General features: G+C 41.9%; 2 protein-coding genes across 2 annotated transcripts in view; both read left to right on the forward strand.

Annotated features, from left to right (window-relative positions):
- LOC121997416 (twinkle homolog protein, chloroplastic/mitochondrial-like) overlaps nt 1-14515 on the forward strand; it is a 30492-nt gene extending 15977 nt beyond the window's left edge. Inside the window, exons 14-21 of the mRNA XM_042551812.1 lie at nt 10438-10569; nt 10640-10701; nt 12001-12084; nt 12325-12456; nt 12553-12649; nt 12723-12851; nt 12934-13001; nt 14041-14515. Of these exons, the coding sequence (XP_042407746.1) occupies nt 10438-10569; nt 10640-10701; nt 12001-12084; nt 12325-12456; nt 12553-12649; nt 12723-12851; nt 12934-13001; nt 14041-14149 (813 nt within the window). The 3' untranslated portion in view covers nt 14150-14515. The remainder of the gene's footprint in view (nt 1-10437; nt 10570-10639; nt 10702-12000; nt 12085-12324; nt 12457-12552; nt 12650-12722; nt 12852-12933; nt 13002-14040) is intronic.
- Nucleotides 14516-14986: 471 nt separating this feature from the next.
- Nucleotides 14987-15966, forward strand: LOC121997417 (putative germin-like protein 2-1). Its single transcript, XM_042551813.1, has 2 exons — nt 14987-15247; nt 15324-15966. Exons 1-2 carry the CDS (start codon nt 15136-15138, stop codon nt 15857-15859), a joined length of 648 nt encoding a protein of 215 aa, XP_042407747.1. The 5' UTR covers nt 14987-15135; the 3' UTR covers nt 15860-15966.
- Nucleotides 15967-16402: the final 436 nt, after the last annotated feature.

The raw sequence follows: 16402 nt of genomic DNA on the forward strand, positions 1-16402 counted from the left end.
TTTCTTATAAAACTTTGGAAAACATGTACACTCTTTGGGATGCGTGAGTGACACTATAAAAGAGAATCTCCATCTACAGGCAGAGGTATGTGATGCTTTATATTTGAACATGCCCATTGCTACAATCTTTTTACTATTCTCCTCGTACACGGATCACTGACTTGAGCGTCAGAGGGCTAACGCCGAGACCCCTTCCCTGCCCAGCACTAATGCTCCTGGTTTTGTAGGATGACGCGGAGTTTTCTTCCTGTCAATACCAGAGCCACGTTCCTAGCTAGCTGCCGTCTTAGCTTTCAGACAAGATTATATTTGGTGTTGTCTGTAGGAAATATACCTGCATCCGAGACGTGAAGATGGATGACGTTGTATGACTCACAACAGTAACGTTAAGTCAAGTAAGAGTTAGAGATGTTGATTAATGCCCGAGCTACAAAGATGGTGCAACAGCAACAGGAGATAGTGGCCGATCGCCGAGCGTCAAATGATGTTGCTGTATCGATGACAGGTTAGCAAGCTGATCAAAGAACCCGAGTGGAAGCCCCTGCTAGCCGCAAGCCGAACCACAAGCCGACTAGCGCCTTCCAACAAGCATCGAACACGCTGATCCTGTCCCGTACCACAGGGCGTTATTCCGCACGCCCTCAGAAGAGCATGGCTGAGTTGAAAAATCCAACGATTATCTTCTAAGAGCGTGCTCGTCCGGGATATGTGGAAAGGCAAAGCACCCTAGCTCGACGATTCTCCCGAGCAGATCATGAGGCAGTTCTCCCAAGAAATCCTCGACGATCAATTGCCACCTCACTTTAGACCTCTTACGATCGGAGAGTAACATAGCCATGCTCCACCAATACACTGACAGAGTTAAGTGCGGAGTGTTCCTCACCTCGCTCTCCGGATCGGCTCCATCTGCAGCTTCAAGGACGTCTGAGTGGCTTTTCTTCAGCATTTTGCTAGCAGTCGCTGTCATTAGAAGACTAATGTGAACCTATTTGTGGCTACATTAAGAGATTTAATCAAGTGGTTACGGATGTCCCATCAATCACTCAGGAGATCTTGGTAAGTGTCTTTTAGCAGAGACTTATAGATAATAACTTCTTTCGCTCACTTATCTAGAAGACTCTGAGAAACTTCGACCATCTACTCGGACGAGCTATGAAGTACATCATCTAAGAAGCCCAATCAACTCGGAAAAAAGAAGTCATCCCCGAGCCGATGACTATCCCTGAACACTGAGCCGTTCACACCCATCCATCGCCAAAAGGGCCTCGAGCCTCGAGCGGGTGCAACACAACAACATCATGGGCCCCGAGCCCATGCAGTCCAGCATGTGGAGGCCGATCGGACAAAATTCACCGAGCCTCGGCAGTGGACCCCGTTATTTTGCTTTTATCACCGCTTGACAACTCATAATACGAAGGATTGTTACCATCTCAATCCAAAGCCGTGCAGACCAACTCCCCATGGGATTTGTCGCCAATCACCCTCTCCCGATTGCCACTATTTCTGCCGATTGGATAAACAACATGATCAAGGTCATACGCCTGCGGAGCAGCACCAACCACAACCCCAACAAAGAGATAATCAAAGACTCACTCGGGTATCTGTTGAGTGGCCACGCCCGTCAGCACGGGAGGAAGATAATCGCAGCAACGCCGCTCGGGGCGACATCAGCATGATAGCAGGAGGCCCGATCGACGGTGATTCCAATTGGGCTCGGAAGTCGCATGCCAGGTGGTAGGAAATCTACGTAATCGGGTGCAGCGAAGAAAAAGCATAGGGATCGGAAATCAATTTTGGTTCTCGAGATTTGGAGGGAGTGGAGGTCCCTCATGATGGTGCCTTAATTATCAAGACTGATCGTCAACTACAATATCCACTGGACCTTTGTTGATTCGGGCAGCTCGGTCAATATTATATTCAAGAAGGCATTTGATTAGCTTCAGATTGACAGAAGTGAACTCCAACCCATGACAATTCCATTGTACGACTTTATGGGCAACGAGGTATTACCGATCGGGCAGGTTTGGTTGGCCATCTCACTAGGAGAGGAGCCACTCATGAGAACTCGTCAGACGAATTTCATTGTGGTGGACACGTCTTCTGTGTACAACGTAATCCTCGGTCGACTGAACTTCATTGTGGTGGACGTGTCTTTCACGTACAACGTAATTCTCGACCGACCGACGCTAAACGATTTATGAGCCGTCGTCTCTATATTTTGCCAAAAGATCAAATTTCCTGACGACTTGGGCGAAGTTAAAGGCAATCATTTGGTGGCGCGAAGATGCTACGTGGAGGTTGTAAGAGCTGCGTCTAGAGCCGCTCGGAAAGCTCAAAGACTTGAGGTTAACGCGATTCGGGAGGCTCCCCCAACTCTGGTGTATGAAGAAAAAGAAGTACAAATCCATCCTAGCCGACCGGACGCCACCACGTTCATTACAGCCGACTTAAGTTCTGAGAAGAAGTCCGAGCTGGTTGCTTGCTTGAAGCAGAATCATGATGTATTCGCATGGACCACCCACGAGCTCCCGGACATCTCCCTATCAATAGTGCAACATGAGCTGCACGTCCGATCGGATGCCCGCCCGGTTAAGCAGAAGAAAAGGGATTTTGGAACGAAGCAAAATCAAATTATTTGAGCAGAAGTGAAAAAGTTGCTCGAAGCTGGGCATATCAGGGAGTTATAATTCCCGAGCTGGCTGGCCAATGTTGTGTTGGTATCCAAGCCAGGGAACAAGTGATGGGTCTGCATTAATTTTAGAGACCTAAACAAGGTCTACCCAAAACACTATTACCTGTTGCCACACATTGATTAAGTGGCGGACTCTATTGCTGACTGCGAGTTGATATGCATACTGAATGCATATCAAGGATATCATCAGGTGCCGCTCGCCAAGGAGGACCAAAAAAAGGTTAGCTTCATCACGGTCAATGGGACTTATTGCTATAACGTCATGCCGTTCGGATTGAATAATACCGGAGCGACGTATCAGAGATTGATAAACAAAGTGTTCTGGCGGCAAATTGGCCGAAATTTGGAGGTATATGTAGATGACATATTAATAAAATTCCTCTATGCTGCTGATCTTTATGCAAATATCAAGGGCACGTGCTAGACTTTGAGAAAATATGGAGTTAATCTGAACCTAACAAATGCTTATTTGGAGCGAAGAGCGGAAGATTCCTTGGATACATTGTAACCGAGCGGGGAATCGAGGCAAATTCTAGCAATGTAAGAGTACTCTAAGACATGCCCCCTCTACGCAATTCGAAGGAAGCTCAACATCTGACTAGACGAATTACGGCTTTGTCAAGATTTATCTCCAAGTCGTCCGATCGAGCAAGCTATTTTTCAAAATTCTGCGCTGAGCCACTAAATTCCAATAGGACGCCGAATGCAACAAAGCACTGGAAGAGCTCAAAGTTTATCTATCTTCTTTATCTGTACTTGCAAAGTCAACCGCCGGCGAGCCGTTTTGGATCTACTTGTCTTCCACAAAGCGAGCTGTTAGGTCGGCATTGGTGCAACAAGATAGCCATGAACATCAGTCGGTATATTTCCTGAGCTATTTATTAAAAGATGCTGAATGTCGCTACAACTGCTCGAGAAATTGGCCTACGCGTTGGTCTTGGCTGCTCGGAGGTTACGTCCATATTTTCTCTCTCAACCCATAATCTTTTTAACTATCAGTGCACTAGGCTGAGTTCTCCTCAACCTTGAGGTATTCGGACGATTAATCAGGTGGACAACGGAGTTAAGCGAGTTTGATATACAGTACCAGCCTAAATCGGCAATTAAAGCACAAGCCTTAGTCGATTTTGTGACGGAAATACAGAACCCTGAGCCAGAGGAAACATGGAGAGTATGTGGACGGATCTTCCACTCTGCGGGCAGTGGAGTGGGCATACTTTGAATATCACCACGGGAAGACAGAATGCAGCTGTTCGTTCGCTTGGACTACCGGGCCACAAATAATGAGGCAGAATACGAGGCTCTGATCGCCGGTTTACAAGATGTGGGAGCAACATGAGTTCTTATCTACTCGGATTCCCAACTGGCAACCCAACAACTTTCTCAGGTTGAAATTATATATTGCGGCCTTCGAGAAGTTAAAGGCAGGACTCCAAGAGGTAATCGTGCAAAAGCTCCCCCGAATGGATAACCAATATGCAGATAAGTTGGCCAAGCTATTAAGTTCTTTAAGTCTAATAGCGCTGGACAGGCCGATCGAGCAGGTGATGTTGGTAGCTCATATTGAAAGAGCAGCTAAATTAGGAGCACCAAGTGATTGGAGGACACCTTTGATTAAGTTCCTCCGATCGGGCAATGTGTTGGCTGATCGGGAGCAGGCTTGACTGATAAGAGAGCTGGGCGGTTTACATTAATAGGGGATCACTTATACAAGAGAGCTTTTTTCAGGCTATTGCTCACATGCATTGGATCAGCAGACATTCAATATATCTTGCAAGAAGTACACCAAGGCTCTTATGGTAGTAGAGGCCGTTCACTAGCTCGGAAAATTTTATTAGTTGAATATTTTTGACCTACCTTACAAACAGATGCCGCTTGGACATTAGCAACTTGCCTATCATGTCAGAGACACCAGAACATACCATACAGACCTACGGAAGAACTAAAGATATTCATTGTCTCTTGCCCGATCGACCAGTGAGGCATGGATATTGTTGGACCTTTTCCCATGGCGATCGATCAGAGAAAATTTCTTCTCGTAGCTGTGGACTACTCTAAGTGGGTGGAAGCTGAACTGCTCGCTAAAATAATCGAGTAGATGGTTATCAAATTCTTATGACAAAATATTGTGTGTTGGTTCAGCGTCTCTCACAAGCTCGTCATTGACAACGGAAGACAATTTCAAGGATGAAGGCTTAAAGAATGATGTGCCAACTATGACATTCTATAAGCCTTCATTTCAGTAGCCTATCTCCAGAGCAATGGCTGGGTGGAGGTCTCCAACAGAGAAATCATCAAAGGACTCAAAACTCGGCTCAACCACCATAGAGGAAGTTGGGTTAACGAGCTCCCGAGCGTGCTATGGGCCTATCGTACTACGCCTTGAGAAGTCACCAGCATAATCCATTCCATTTGGTATATGGGGGAGAAGCAGTAATGCCAGTCAAAATAGGTGTGGAGTTCGATTAGAGGCAACTATATGACGAAGAAAACTCCGAGTGGCGTTGAATGGAGCTGGACTTAATAGAAGAAATCAGAGATAAAACAATCACTCGGCTGATGGCATACTGGTAGAGAATGAAACAAAACTACAACAGAAGGGTTATTCCCAGATCTTTCCAGGTCGGTGACTTAATTTGGAAGAGAATCAAGTCGGTCGGCGACGTAAGCAAATTAGAGGCCGCTTAGGGTGAACCATATAAAGTGATACAGAAGCTCAGCTCGAAATCTTATTATCTACAAAATGAACATGGGAGGAATCTGGACCAGTCTTGGAGCGCAAGCCATCTACAGTCCTATCGGGTCAGGTAGTAAGTTTGCGATTGAATATATATAAATTATATAAATATTTGTTCTATGAATGCAGGAAAATTTAAATGAAAAATTATTTAGTCTTTTAGACTCTCATGCCGTTCAGCCGAGTTATAAGCGAGCAAAGCCCTTGCACCAAGTGTCCCTGACTCTCGAGTCGATCAGCCGAGTTATAAGTGAGCATGCCCACACGATTAAATGTCCTAGACTCTTGTGTCGTTCTACCGAGCTTTAAGTGAGCATGCCTTCACGACTAAGTGTCTCAGACTCTCGCGTCGTTCGACCGAATTATAAGTGAGCATGCCCTCATGACTAAGTGTCCGACTCTCACGCCGTTCGGCTGAGTTATAAGTGATCTTGCTCCCACGCGAAGCTTCCAAACTCTCGTGCCGTTCAACCGAGTTATAAGTGAGCATGCCCGTACAACTAAGTCTATCAGACTCGCGTCATTCGGTCGAATTATAAGTGAGCATGCCCTCACGACTAAGTGTCTCAGACTCTCGCGCCGTTCGGCCAAGTTATAAGTGAGCTTGCTCTCGCGCGAAGCTTCCAGACTCTCATGTCGTTCGGTCGAGTTATAAGCGAGCAAAGTCCTTACGCCAAGTGTCCTAGACTCTCAAGCCGATCGACCGAGTTATAAGTGAGCATGGCCTTACGACTAAGTGTCCCAGACTCTCGCACCTTTTGATCGAGTTATAAGTGAGCTTGCTCTCGTGCGAAGCTTCTAGACTCGTATTATTCGTCCGAGTTATAAGCGAGCAAAGTCCTCACAATACGTGTCCTAGACTCTCGAGCAGTTTGGCCGAGTTATAAGCGAGGTTGCTCTCGCGAGAAGCCTCTAGACTCTCGAGCCGTTCGACCAAGTTATAAGTGAGCATGCCCTCAAGCCTTAGTGTCTCATACTCTCGAGCCGTTCGACCGAGTTATAAGTGAGCATGCACTTATTTATAACTCAGCGGAAGCCGTAGGAAAGATATTAGTTGGGCCGGGATGGTGCCGGCCGACAGCGTTGACAGGGATGGTGTCCAATTGGAGGATGGGGGAGTTGGTAGATCGACCACCTTCTCGGGGACTGCAGTGGAAGATCTTTCACCCGCTCTGATGGAGGTCGCAGAGCCTACGCGGCAGCAGAAGTTTGTGGAATAGAGGCCTTCGAGCGGGAAGAAGCCTTCAGCCAGAGTCTTTTGCGGCGTTGGCATTGGATTAACGACTCGCTAGAGGTGGTAGATTTTGAAGGAACTGCTTTGGGTGCCATGGAAGAGCGCTCGGGAGATAGCTTGCCAGTGTTGGTCGCGGCGTCACCGCGGCGTCACTGGCCGCCCGGCTCACTTCTGCTTCGCCGATCTGTTCTTCAGAGGGCCGGACCGGCAAGAGCTTGTGACTCTCCATCTTGGCCGCCCCCCTGGTCTCGACTATTGCATCAGTTTTGCTAGAGCCGCTGAGCAACGCCTTGAACATCACTTTGGCTGTCAAAAAGAAAAAGAAATCAATTAGATTCAAAAGTGACAGAAGGAAAAATCGCTTACCAAAAGGGTCGGGCAGTCCAACTCAGATGGGACTTAGCCTGAATATATACAAGACGCCCTCTAGCAGTAGCTTGTGTATGCTGTATTTTAGACCTGTTAACTGGGCGGCTGCTGGGAGGTAGGTCGACTCCCATCGGCCTCCCAGCCTTAGAGAGTTTGGTAGATCCAACTGCCAGCCGCTCTGAAAAGCGAGCCGGTTGGGAAGTCGGACGTAGAAGTAATGAGATTAACCATCCTTATTGGACGTGGGCATTTTTTCAAAATAAACGACACCCATTCGGGCTTGAAAGGGAAGACGCCTGGCTTGAATAATTTGGGGTAATAAAAATAACGGAAAATACGAGGCATGAGAGGAATTCTATACAAACGGAATAGTACCACAATCCTGCACAGTAACCTAAAGGAATTCGATACCAATTGCGATAACGGGATGTGAAAATACCTACAAACTTCAGAGAAAAAAGGATGGATAGGAAAACGAAGACTGACGTATAGTTGATCCTTAAAGAAAAGGAGGAAGTCGTCAGGGGCGCATGAGGACAATCATATGCAGAAGGGATGACGATTTGGTAATTGTCAAGAATGTGATAAGTCATTTTCATTTGGTCCATCTCGTCAACATTGAAGCCGGACTTGGTGGAGGTGTACCACAGCTACGAGATGACAGGAGGAGAAGGAGAGCGCGCCATCAGAGATCAAAGGGAGAAAGGAGAAAGAACTTACTTGAGAAGAATCACCTGCGATGAACATAGAGCAAGTAGCAAAGAAGACGAAGACGAAGACGAGTCCGATACGACAAAGGGAGAAATAAAGGGTTTTAAAAGCCCAGCCATCGGTTAATCAGAGTCGTCCGATTAAGGGTTTAGGAAAGCGAGGTTTAATTTGGGCTGTCGAATTCGAAAAGGCAGTCGTCACATCGAATCCCAACAGTCGCTTGTCACATCATACATTCGACGACAGGAAAAAATGACACATGGAGGTAAATCATCGGATGCATTTATGATGAATGGATATAATTAGCAGGCATATAATTAAAAAGCATGTTGGGCATGCTTTGCATTAATGGAAAAAGATTTGAGTGATTTTCGAGAAATCAGGATGATGTCAGTGGTAATTAAAACGCATTGGGAGTATGAGTGGCCGCTCGGGAAAGGGATCAGAAAAGAGCTAACAAATGACTAATTGTCGTCCACGTCCGATCCGAGCGGTGTCAACCTCGAAGTCCCCTGTCTGGGAGGCAGGGAGTTTTCTTAGAATTTGAGCGGTGGTCCAGAAGCCAAACGTGGTCGGGAAGAAGAGTTGTAAAAAATACTAATTGTCCAGTCAGTGGGACTTGCAGCTTCCTTCGACTAGACTTGAGGGGAAGACTTGTGATATGGTGATGAAGATAGAGCCCCCAAAAGGTGGGTCAAAGTAAGGAAGACCGGCTGACATGAAGGTCAAAGTCAAACGGTTAAAATCGCGGGGCTAGGTGGACTACAAGACCGCGGAGTGTGGATAAGTCAAAGTTGGCCGAGCACACCCTGAGAGCCAGTTGGACGTGAAATGCCCACCAGATCGTCTGTGTGGCCAAATACTAAGTTATCCGGCCCATCGCCCTGGCCGATCGGACCTTAATACACCTCTCCGACAGCAGTAAGGTCGAATGAAGAACGGGACGATAGTTCCATTCAGTACGGTCGAGTTGGTGACACCTCGGCCGAGTCACTAGCTCGGCAGAGAGGCTCCCTGTCGGCCTACAGCGGGACCCACATACACGTCCCTTTTGGAAGTTTGTGTTGTCAACAACAAAGAATGTACTTTAGAAGTTTCCAGTCTATCACATCAAAGATTTGCGTGCCCGCTTAATTAAAGGCATTAGAGATATTTTTCAACTTGTCTTTTCTTGGAAAGCTTTGGAAAATGTGTACATGCTTTGGGATGCATGCACAGACGCTACGTGACACTATAAAAGGAGGTCTCCATCTACTGACGGAGGTATGTGATGCTTCATATTTGAACACGTCCATTGCTATAGTCTTTTTACTGCTGTTCTTCTCCTCGTACACGGATCACTGACTTGAGCATCGGAGTGCTAATGTCGGGGACCCCTTCTCTGGCCCAGATCTAACTCTCTTTGTTTGGCAATACAGCGCGGAGTCTTCTTCTATCAACACCACTAGAACCACGTTCCCACCCGTCGTCTTCTCAACTTTCGAACAGAATCACCACTCTTAGACAAACAACCACAAAATCATTAATGACCTGGCTTACATGACAACAATCAACAGCAAAATTTGATTCCCAACTATTTTGTGTCTATTATACACATCTTATCTAATTATTGATCTTATGTTAAGATTAATGCAATTGTTAACATGGTTTTACTCTTGTTTTGAGGGCTTATAAGGTGATCCCCATCTTCTTCGTCTGAGTTTGAGTTGCATTGACAGAGTTGCACCACTTGCATGACCCACTCAAAATAAATAAATAAAAAGTGCCCTGCATTAATATGATTATGGTGTTGCATGAAATGATCAAGAGAATAATTGAGCCAAAGCAACACTTCATCCTGCAAAAACCTTATTGCTTACTTGCAATGCACTAGTTGCTATCAATAATTTACAATATACTAGTGTTCCTTGATATGATATTACAGAACTGGTTTCTATATTGACTGAGTTATTATGATTATGCTGGCTTAGCTTCTTGTCCGCTAAGTAGGTGAAACTTCATAGCTAACTTTTAGGACTCTTGCTATTTTTTTTTTGTTATATCATGGTATTTGATAGGAAGTGCAGAAAATTGGTGGCTAGTTGTTATATTAGAATTGTGATTATAAATCTCATGTGATCCATGAGATTGAGAAATTTCTTATGCCTCAATAATATATTATCTTGTAAATTCTTAGAGGTTACTACAATAATACCTCAAATCATTCAGATTTTAACCAACAATTCAATCTTTTCATATGTTGCTCTTGAGGTGCCAAAAATGATTTATTAAGGATCTCATGTGTATGTCCTTTTATCAGGATTAGTTTTCGTATTTTATTTTTTCAAACATTTTGAACTTAAGATGCCAAAATGATGCCACAAAGTCCAATGGTTAGGCTTCATTTTATGCCAACTATCTAATTCAGCATCCAGCATGCGGTTGTATCAATTCACACTTTTTTGTCCCATGCTAATCATGCAATAGCTTCTTTGCGAGTTGCCATCTTTGTAGATATTAAGTCTATTACATTTGTCCTCAAAATTTATTGTTTGTGGCATTTTTTAATCTATTAGTTACCAATTCTGGAGCAATGATATAAAAGAATCTCAATTTCTTTGACATTCTTAGGCAAGACGGGAGTTCATAGATACATGTCAATGTTTACAATTTTATGCAAGATTTACTTGCAAATTTATTTTGTTTTTTGAGCAGGTTGTGGCTGGAGAGCTGACCTTAATAACAGGCGTTCCAAATTCAGGCAAAAGTGAGTGGATAGATGCCTTGTTATGTAATATCAATGAAAGGCATGGATGGAAGTTTGCACTCTGCTCAATGGAAAACAAGGTTTACTATGTGAATCTTCTACTTTTACCTTTTTCTTGTGCTTGCATTATTTATGATGCTGATTTTTTAGGTTGAAGAACATGCACGGAAACTTTTGGAAAAGCACATTAAGAAACCCTTCTTCAGTGCAAGGTAACAAATTTCATGATAGTTTACCTGTCCAAAATGGTGACTTAGGATTCTCTCAATTTTATGCTCCCTTTGAAGAAAACATGCTCGGGTGGTAATCAACCATCAATGGGATTGCACTTGCTATTATCTTCTCTGCGAGTAATTTGATATGTTATCTTTGAGAATGTAGCATTTAATCATTCTAGAGTTTCATCAGACCCATAAATTGTATCTACATTTCTCTCTATAAAATCCTCTATACAATAATTCTAAAAAAAATGGGGCAGTCTGGTGCACGAAGCTCCCGCCATACGGGGTCCTGGGGAAGAGACTGTTTCAGGATTCGAACCCCTGACCTTTTGGTCACAAAACAACAACTTTATTGTTGTGCCAAGGCTCCCCTTCTATACAATAATTCTAAACAAATTTGAAATTTGTTATTTGTGTGTGTGTGTGTTTTCTATTTTGTAACAAACTAGAAACTGAATTATTTATGCTCCAACATGTTGAGGAGCTCGTGTTTCCTATGAGAGAAAGGAGAGAAATAGGAGTAGAGAGGTAACCATTAAATGAGTGCTTCAAAATGTGGGTTAGCCTCCAATGAGTTGTCATGTCCATTGGTATTATATTAGAGCTCTATATATAGGTGTCTCTGTCAATTTAAGTAAAAATAAAAATTAGAGCTCACATAATACAATTATATCTCTCTTGACTTTCTTTACTCCCCAAACAGTCATTATTTTTCCCACATTGTGGATCTATGGAGTCATAATCATTGTCAAGCTATGTAAGTCTCAGTGATTTGAGCTTGATGGATCTTCCATTGAACTTTCTGAAAGATTATTTCCTTAGTGATACTAAATCCAATTAAATCATTTTTATTAGTCTTCCTCCACACCTTAGACGCTACTCAAATTGATTAAAAAAAGGGCAGCCTAATGCATGAAGCTCCCGCTAATGCGGGATCGCGGGGAAGGGTCTATGTTCAACTATAATTAAGTCAACTTAACTAAGTCTAGAATTGCTTTTGAACATGTCTATACCATCATAATATATTTTTATTCATTGTATTATCTGTTGGTTGATAGTTGATGTATGATAAAAAAATGTAGATTATGTTAATTCTATAATTAGACACCCTTTTCACGTTTGCTTTTAACATTGCTTATATTTTGATCCATTAAACTTTATTCTAGATATGACATAACCACCTTTTATAATTTGTCTGCCTGAAATTTGCTATCAATTCTTTCATTCTTAATTATTACTTTTGTTCTTTTTTATACTAATATTAACTTATTTGGCCATGGATCTTTTTAGTTATGGTGGATCTACTGACAGAATGACTGTTGAGGAATTTGAAGCGGGAAAAAAATGGCTCGATAATACATTTTATCTAATTCGGTGAGTCTTTATGTGGAAGCATATTCAGTTTCTCTCTGTTCCAGTGATTTTGATTTTTTTTCCTTCATACACATGAATAGACAAAGGAAGTACTGTGTAGTTCATCTTACACATAAATTGCTTGATATATTAACTCTCTCTCTTTCTCTAGTCGGATATATTGGATAAGCAAAAGCTTTGTGGTAATTTGTTTTTGATCTGTGTCAGCTGGCAATTGATTGCTTTTTGAATCTATAATAGGTGCGAGGATGATTGCCTTCCATCTGTAACTTGGGTTCTTGACCGTGCTAAACTTGCAGTTCTTCGTTATGGTATTCGTGGTCTTGTTATTGACCCATATAATGAACTTGATCATCAACGTTTCAACTTTCAGTGAGCATTTCTTGATAGCTCAGACATAATTTTAGTTTAAATTAGGTGTTTCTAGCCATGTGTGTTTAGTAATCCAATCTTGCTTTTTGTGTACAGAACAGAAACAGAGTACGTGAGCCAAATGCTTACTAAGGTCAAGCGCTTTGCTGAGCATCACTCTTGTCATGTGTGGTTTGTTGCCCATCCAAAACAGGTATACAGTTTAGGATGGTATTCATGTTCTATTTGATGTTTCGATTTTTCTTCTGAAACTAACATACTTTCAGCTACACGATTGGGATGGTAGGGCACCTAACCTATATGATATTAGTGGAAGTGCACATTTTGTAAATAAATGTGATAATGGAATTGTCATCCATCGCGATCGGAATTTGACTACTGGCCTTGGTGTTGAGGTTCACAATCATCATTTATATGTCTTAACTTCTAATATGCTTTCAAAATTGCCTTACGTTTGTCTCAATTTTATTTATTTAGGTATATGTGCGTAAAGTACGAAATAAGGTTTCTGGTACAGTTGGAGTAGCATCGCTATCTTATAAACGGTATTTTGCTCACTTGTTCTCTATAAGAACAGCTTGTTATTAGCAAGTTTGGTGTTTGGCTCGATAAGAATTTATGTTCATTTGATAGTAAAAGAATATATAAAACAAATAAGCTTGCATGCATTAATGGTTTATTAACAAAACTCGTGAATAGTTTATGAACAAACTTTTTTATTAATTTGTCTAAATCTCTCTTATGAACTTGTTCCTTTTTTTTTTTTTTTTAAATTTGTTTTTAATTTATACAGTTTTACAATGCTTAATCATCCATAATATATTAAAATTAGAAATATTAATTTGTCAACATTTTGCCAAAATGATAAGGACAATAAAACTGCTAGTTGAGCTCGAGAAAAAGCTCAATCTTGATAAGGCTTTTATTTTGGACAAACTTGATAAGAAAATGATCAAGTTTAAAGAAAGTTAACCCGGCTCTGCTCAGTTCATTTACATTCCTAGTTTCTTGGTTGGAAAAGAGGTTAAAAATAAAGGAAATCAGAGAAAGGTGTTGGGCTTTCGATGAGATTGGGCTGCATGTGGCCTAGCATCATGCCTAGAGTCCAGTGTAGGTGTGTGCAGAGTGTGACCTAGGCATGTGGTTGGCTGTGGGAGTGTGTTGACATACCCAATCATTTAAGGTATTTTTCCATATTGTTAAGTGTGCTAGACCATTGAAGATGCCATATATCGTGTGCCTAGTCACTAGTATACCAAATGTTCATGGGAGATTTTCTTCGTTGATGTGAGATTTAGTTTGTTTGCTTCATTGATGTTGAAAGAAGATTCTAGGGAAGATTAAGAGAACAATGTATACAAGGTCTGAGTAGTTGTTCGTCCGAGTTTCTCATTACTTTTTCTCTTATATCATACAGACTTGGAATAATTGTTTCTCACTTGTTACGTTGCTCTCATATCATATAGAAGACAATTATCTCTTTCTCTACCTTTTTTTTTTCTTTCTATTTGATGGGTCTTTCCTACACAATAAATCCTTTTTTTTTTCTGAACTATCTGACTCTATTGTCGCTTTATCTTACAGTGTCACAGGAGAGTTTCATGATAAAGATCAGAATTGTTCTGGGACTGCTGTGACTTCCTCTGAGGAAAAATTGGAGAGGACTCCCTATCAAGATTTCGTGAAGCAATAAAAAGAAATGATACCAAGTTCCTAACTCCAATCCATGTTTCATCACTAAATTTTGTATTTGGAGGATGCAGCCCCTTCAAATTCCATCTTGATGGCAGAGTTCTTGTTTGACCTATAGAGAAAAAAATGGCAGGGGTCCTTGCATTCTCATCGGCATCGCCCACATAACTTGCTTCGGGTTTAAGTTCAGCTCTCCGACTGAAAGATTATGCATTTAGTCAGTCCGTGAAAATTTTGTTTCTAGTTTTCTTTTTGAATAGCTGTGTAATGTCGTTACGGAATATTCAGTACTGAATGGTAGAGTTTCAATTTAAAGTGAAGACTCTATTATGTAATTTTCAATAGAGAAAATTTTATATTCTTTAAAGTTGGAATCGTAAAAGGATAACAAGATTCTTTAATCCTCACCATAAAAATCGAACTTTATGCAACGACTTTGGATTGTTGATCAAGTGAAGAGGTACTTGGTGGAGGTAAAGCATAAATTAAGAATTGGTCCTTCAAAGAGCAAGAATTCCACATAGTAACTTAATATATGTCATCTTAGTTTCAATAATATTTCTATGGCAACCAATCACAACAAATTAATTTTCTCAGCTACTTTGTCATGCATGCATGCATGAAGCAAGTTCTTGTTCATACTCAACCATAACTTGGTCATGAATGGCAATCCCAATATAACATAAACTATCTCAATCATCACCTGTACAACTTCTAGACATTTGGAGCAAATCTTAATATTTGCAAAAATAAATAAGTCATTTTCAGTGACTCTTTCAACTCCATCAGCGTTCAAATTTGTTGAAAACATCAGTTCAAATGAACACGCTTCCTGATCTCAATTTGACCAAGACAAACTTTTAATATATATTTATTAATCTAAATTTCACAGTTAAGGATCTATAAATACTCAACTCCTCCAACCCAACCTCATTTCATCAACCACCTCTCAAGCTTCTTCTGCCAAGTGATAGAGAGACTAGAGAGATGGATGGCCCCATCATCTTCCTCGCCCTAGTTGCTTTAGCTTCCACTGCTGCCATGGCTTCTGATCCTAGCCAGCTCCAAGATTTCTGCGTCGCCGATAAGAATTCTGCAGGTGACTATAAATTCTGCTCATTGAATTCTTACTTTTGTCACGTTCACTTACACTTCTTTTCATGCATATTTTGCAGTCTTTGTTAATGGCTTCGCTTGCAAGGACCCAAACACGGTCACCGCCGATAATTTCTTCTTCTCTGGTCTCGATAAGCCTGGCAACACCTCGAATGCAGGTGGATCTAGTGTGACCCCTGTCGCCGTGGATCAGATCCCCGGGTTGAACACATTGGGCATCTCCTTGGCTCGACTCGACTTTGCTCCATATGGCCTCATCCCACCCCACACCCACCCGCGTGCCACTGAACTCTTCACGGTCTTGGAAGGCAGCATCCTTGTCGGTTTCGTCACGTCTAACCCTGGGAACAAGCAATTCACCAAGGTTCTTAACAAGGGCGATGTTTTTGTGTTTCCTCAAGGGCTCATTCACTACCAGTACAACATCGGTGCTACCAGTGCATTTGCCATCTCCGGGCTTAGCAGCCAGAACCCTGGAGTCATCTTGGTTCCAAATGCAGTCTTCGGATCGACGCCGCCCATCTCTGACGAGGTGCTTGCTAAGGCTTTCCAAGTGAGCAAGCAGACTGTTGACATGATACAAGCCAAGTTCTAAATCAGATTAAATTAGCCATAGTTGTTGTCAATGCCTGTGTTTGCATGCATTTGACTATTTGTTTGCTAGGGAAGCATAACTTGTTGTATTGGTTTGAATTTACCTGTTGATTTCATTTGAAGTAGCCTCTATTTGTCTCACACAATAAAGGAACAAATTGTTCTCATGTGGTTCTTTATTCGCGTACTAAGTTGAAGGAGATAAACAAGTCTCGACAGCAAAAATGTGAACCATTCTTCCTAGGAAATATAGTGCTGCCAGAAGATCAAATAAACATAACTTAAGAACCTTGTTCTGAAAACATACTCAAAGACACTAATCAAACTTCCATAAAGAATTCAACAGAAACAAAAAAAAACTCCAATAAAAAATCAATTTCCAAATGCACGTTAGCACATCAATATTGTGATTAGAACAATACGAAATAATTCAACTCTGATATACTCGCAGATAAGCAAACAAAAAGTCACAGAACAATTAAACAAAAATGACAAATGGAAAACAGTTATTCAAAAAAGAAATGAGTACATAAGCAATTACCAC

Source organism: Zingiber officinale, chromosome 6A, assembly GCF_018446385.1.
Source record: "Zingiber officinale cultivar Zhangliang chromosome 6A, Zo_v1.1, whole genome shotgun sequence".
Lineage (NCBI taxonomy): Eukaryota > Viridiplantae > Streptophyta > Magnoliopsida > Zingiberales > Zingiberaceae > Zingiber > Zingiber officinale.

Excerpts from the sequence above, each read along its gene's own strand:
- LOC121997417 (XM_042551813.1), top strand. The coding sequence starts at position 15,136 with ATGGATGGCCCCATCATCTTCCTCGCCCTAGTTGCTTTAGCTTCCACT. Across the intron at positions 15,248-15,323 it reads CGCCGATAAGAATTCTGCAG|TCTTTGTTAATGGCTTCGCT; the intron begins GTGACTATAAAT and ends CATATTTTGCAG.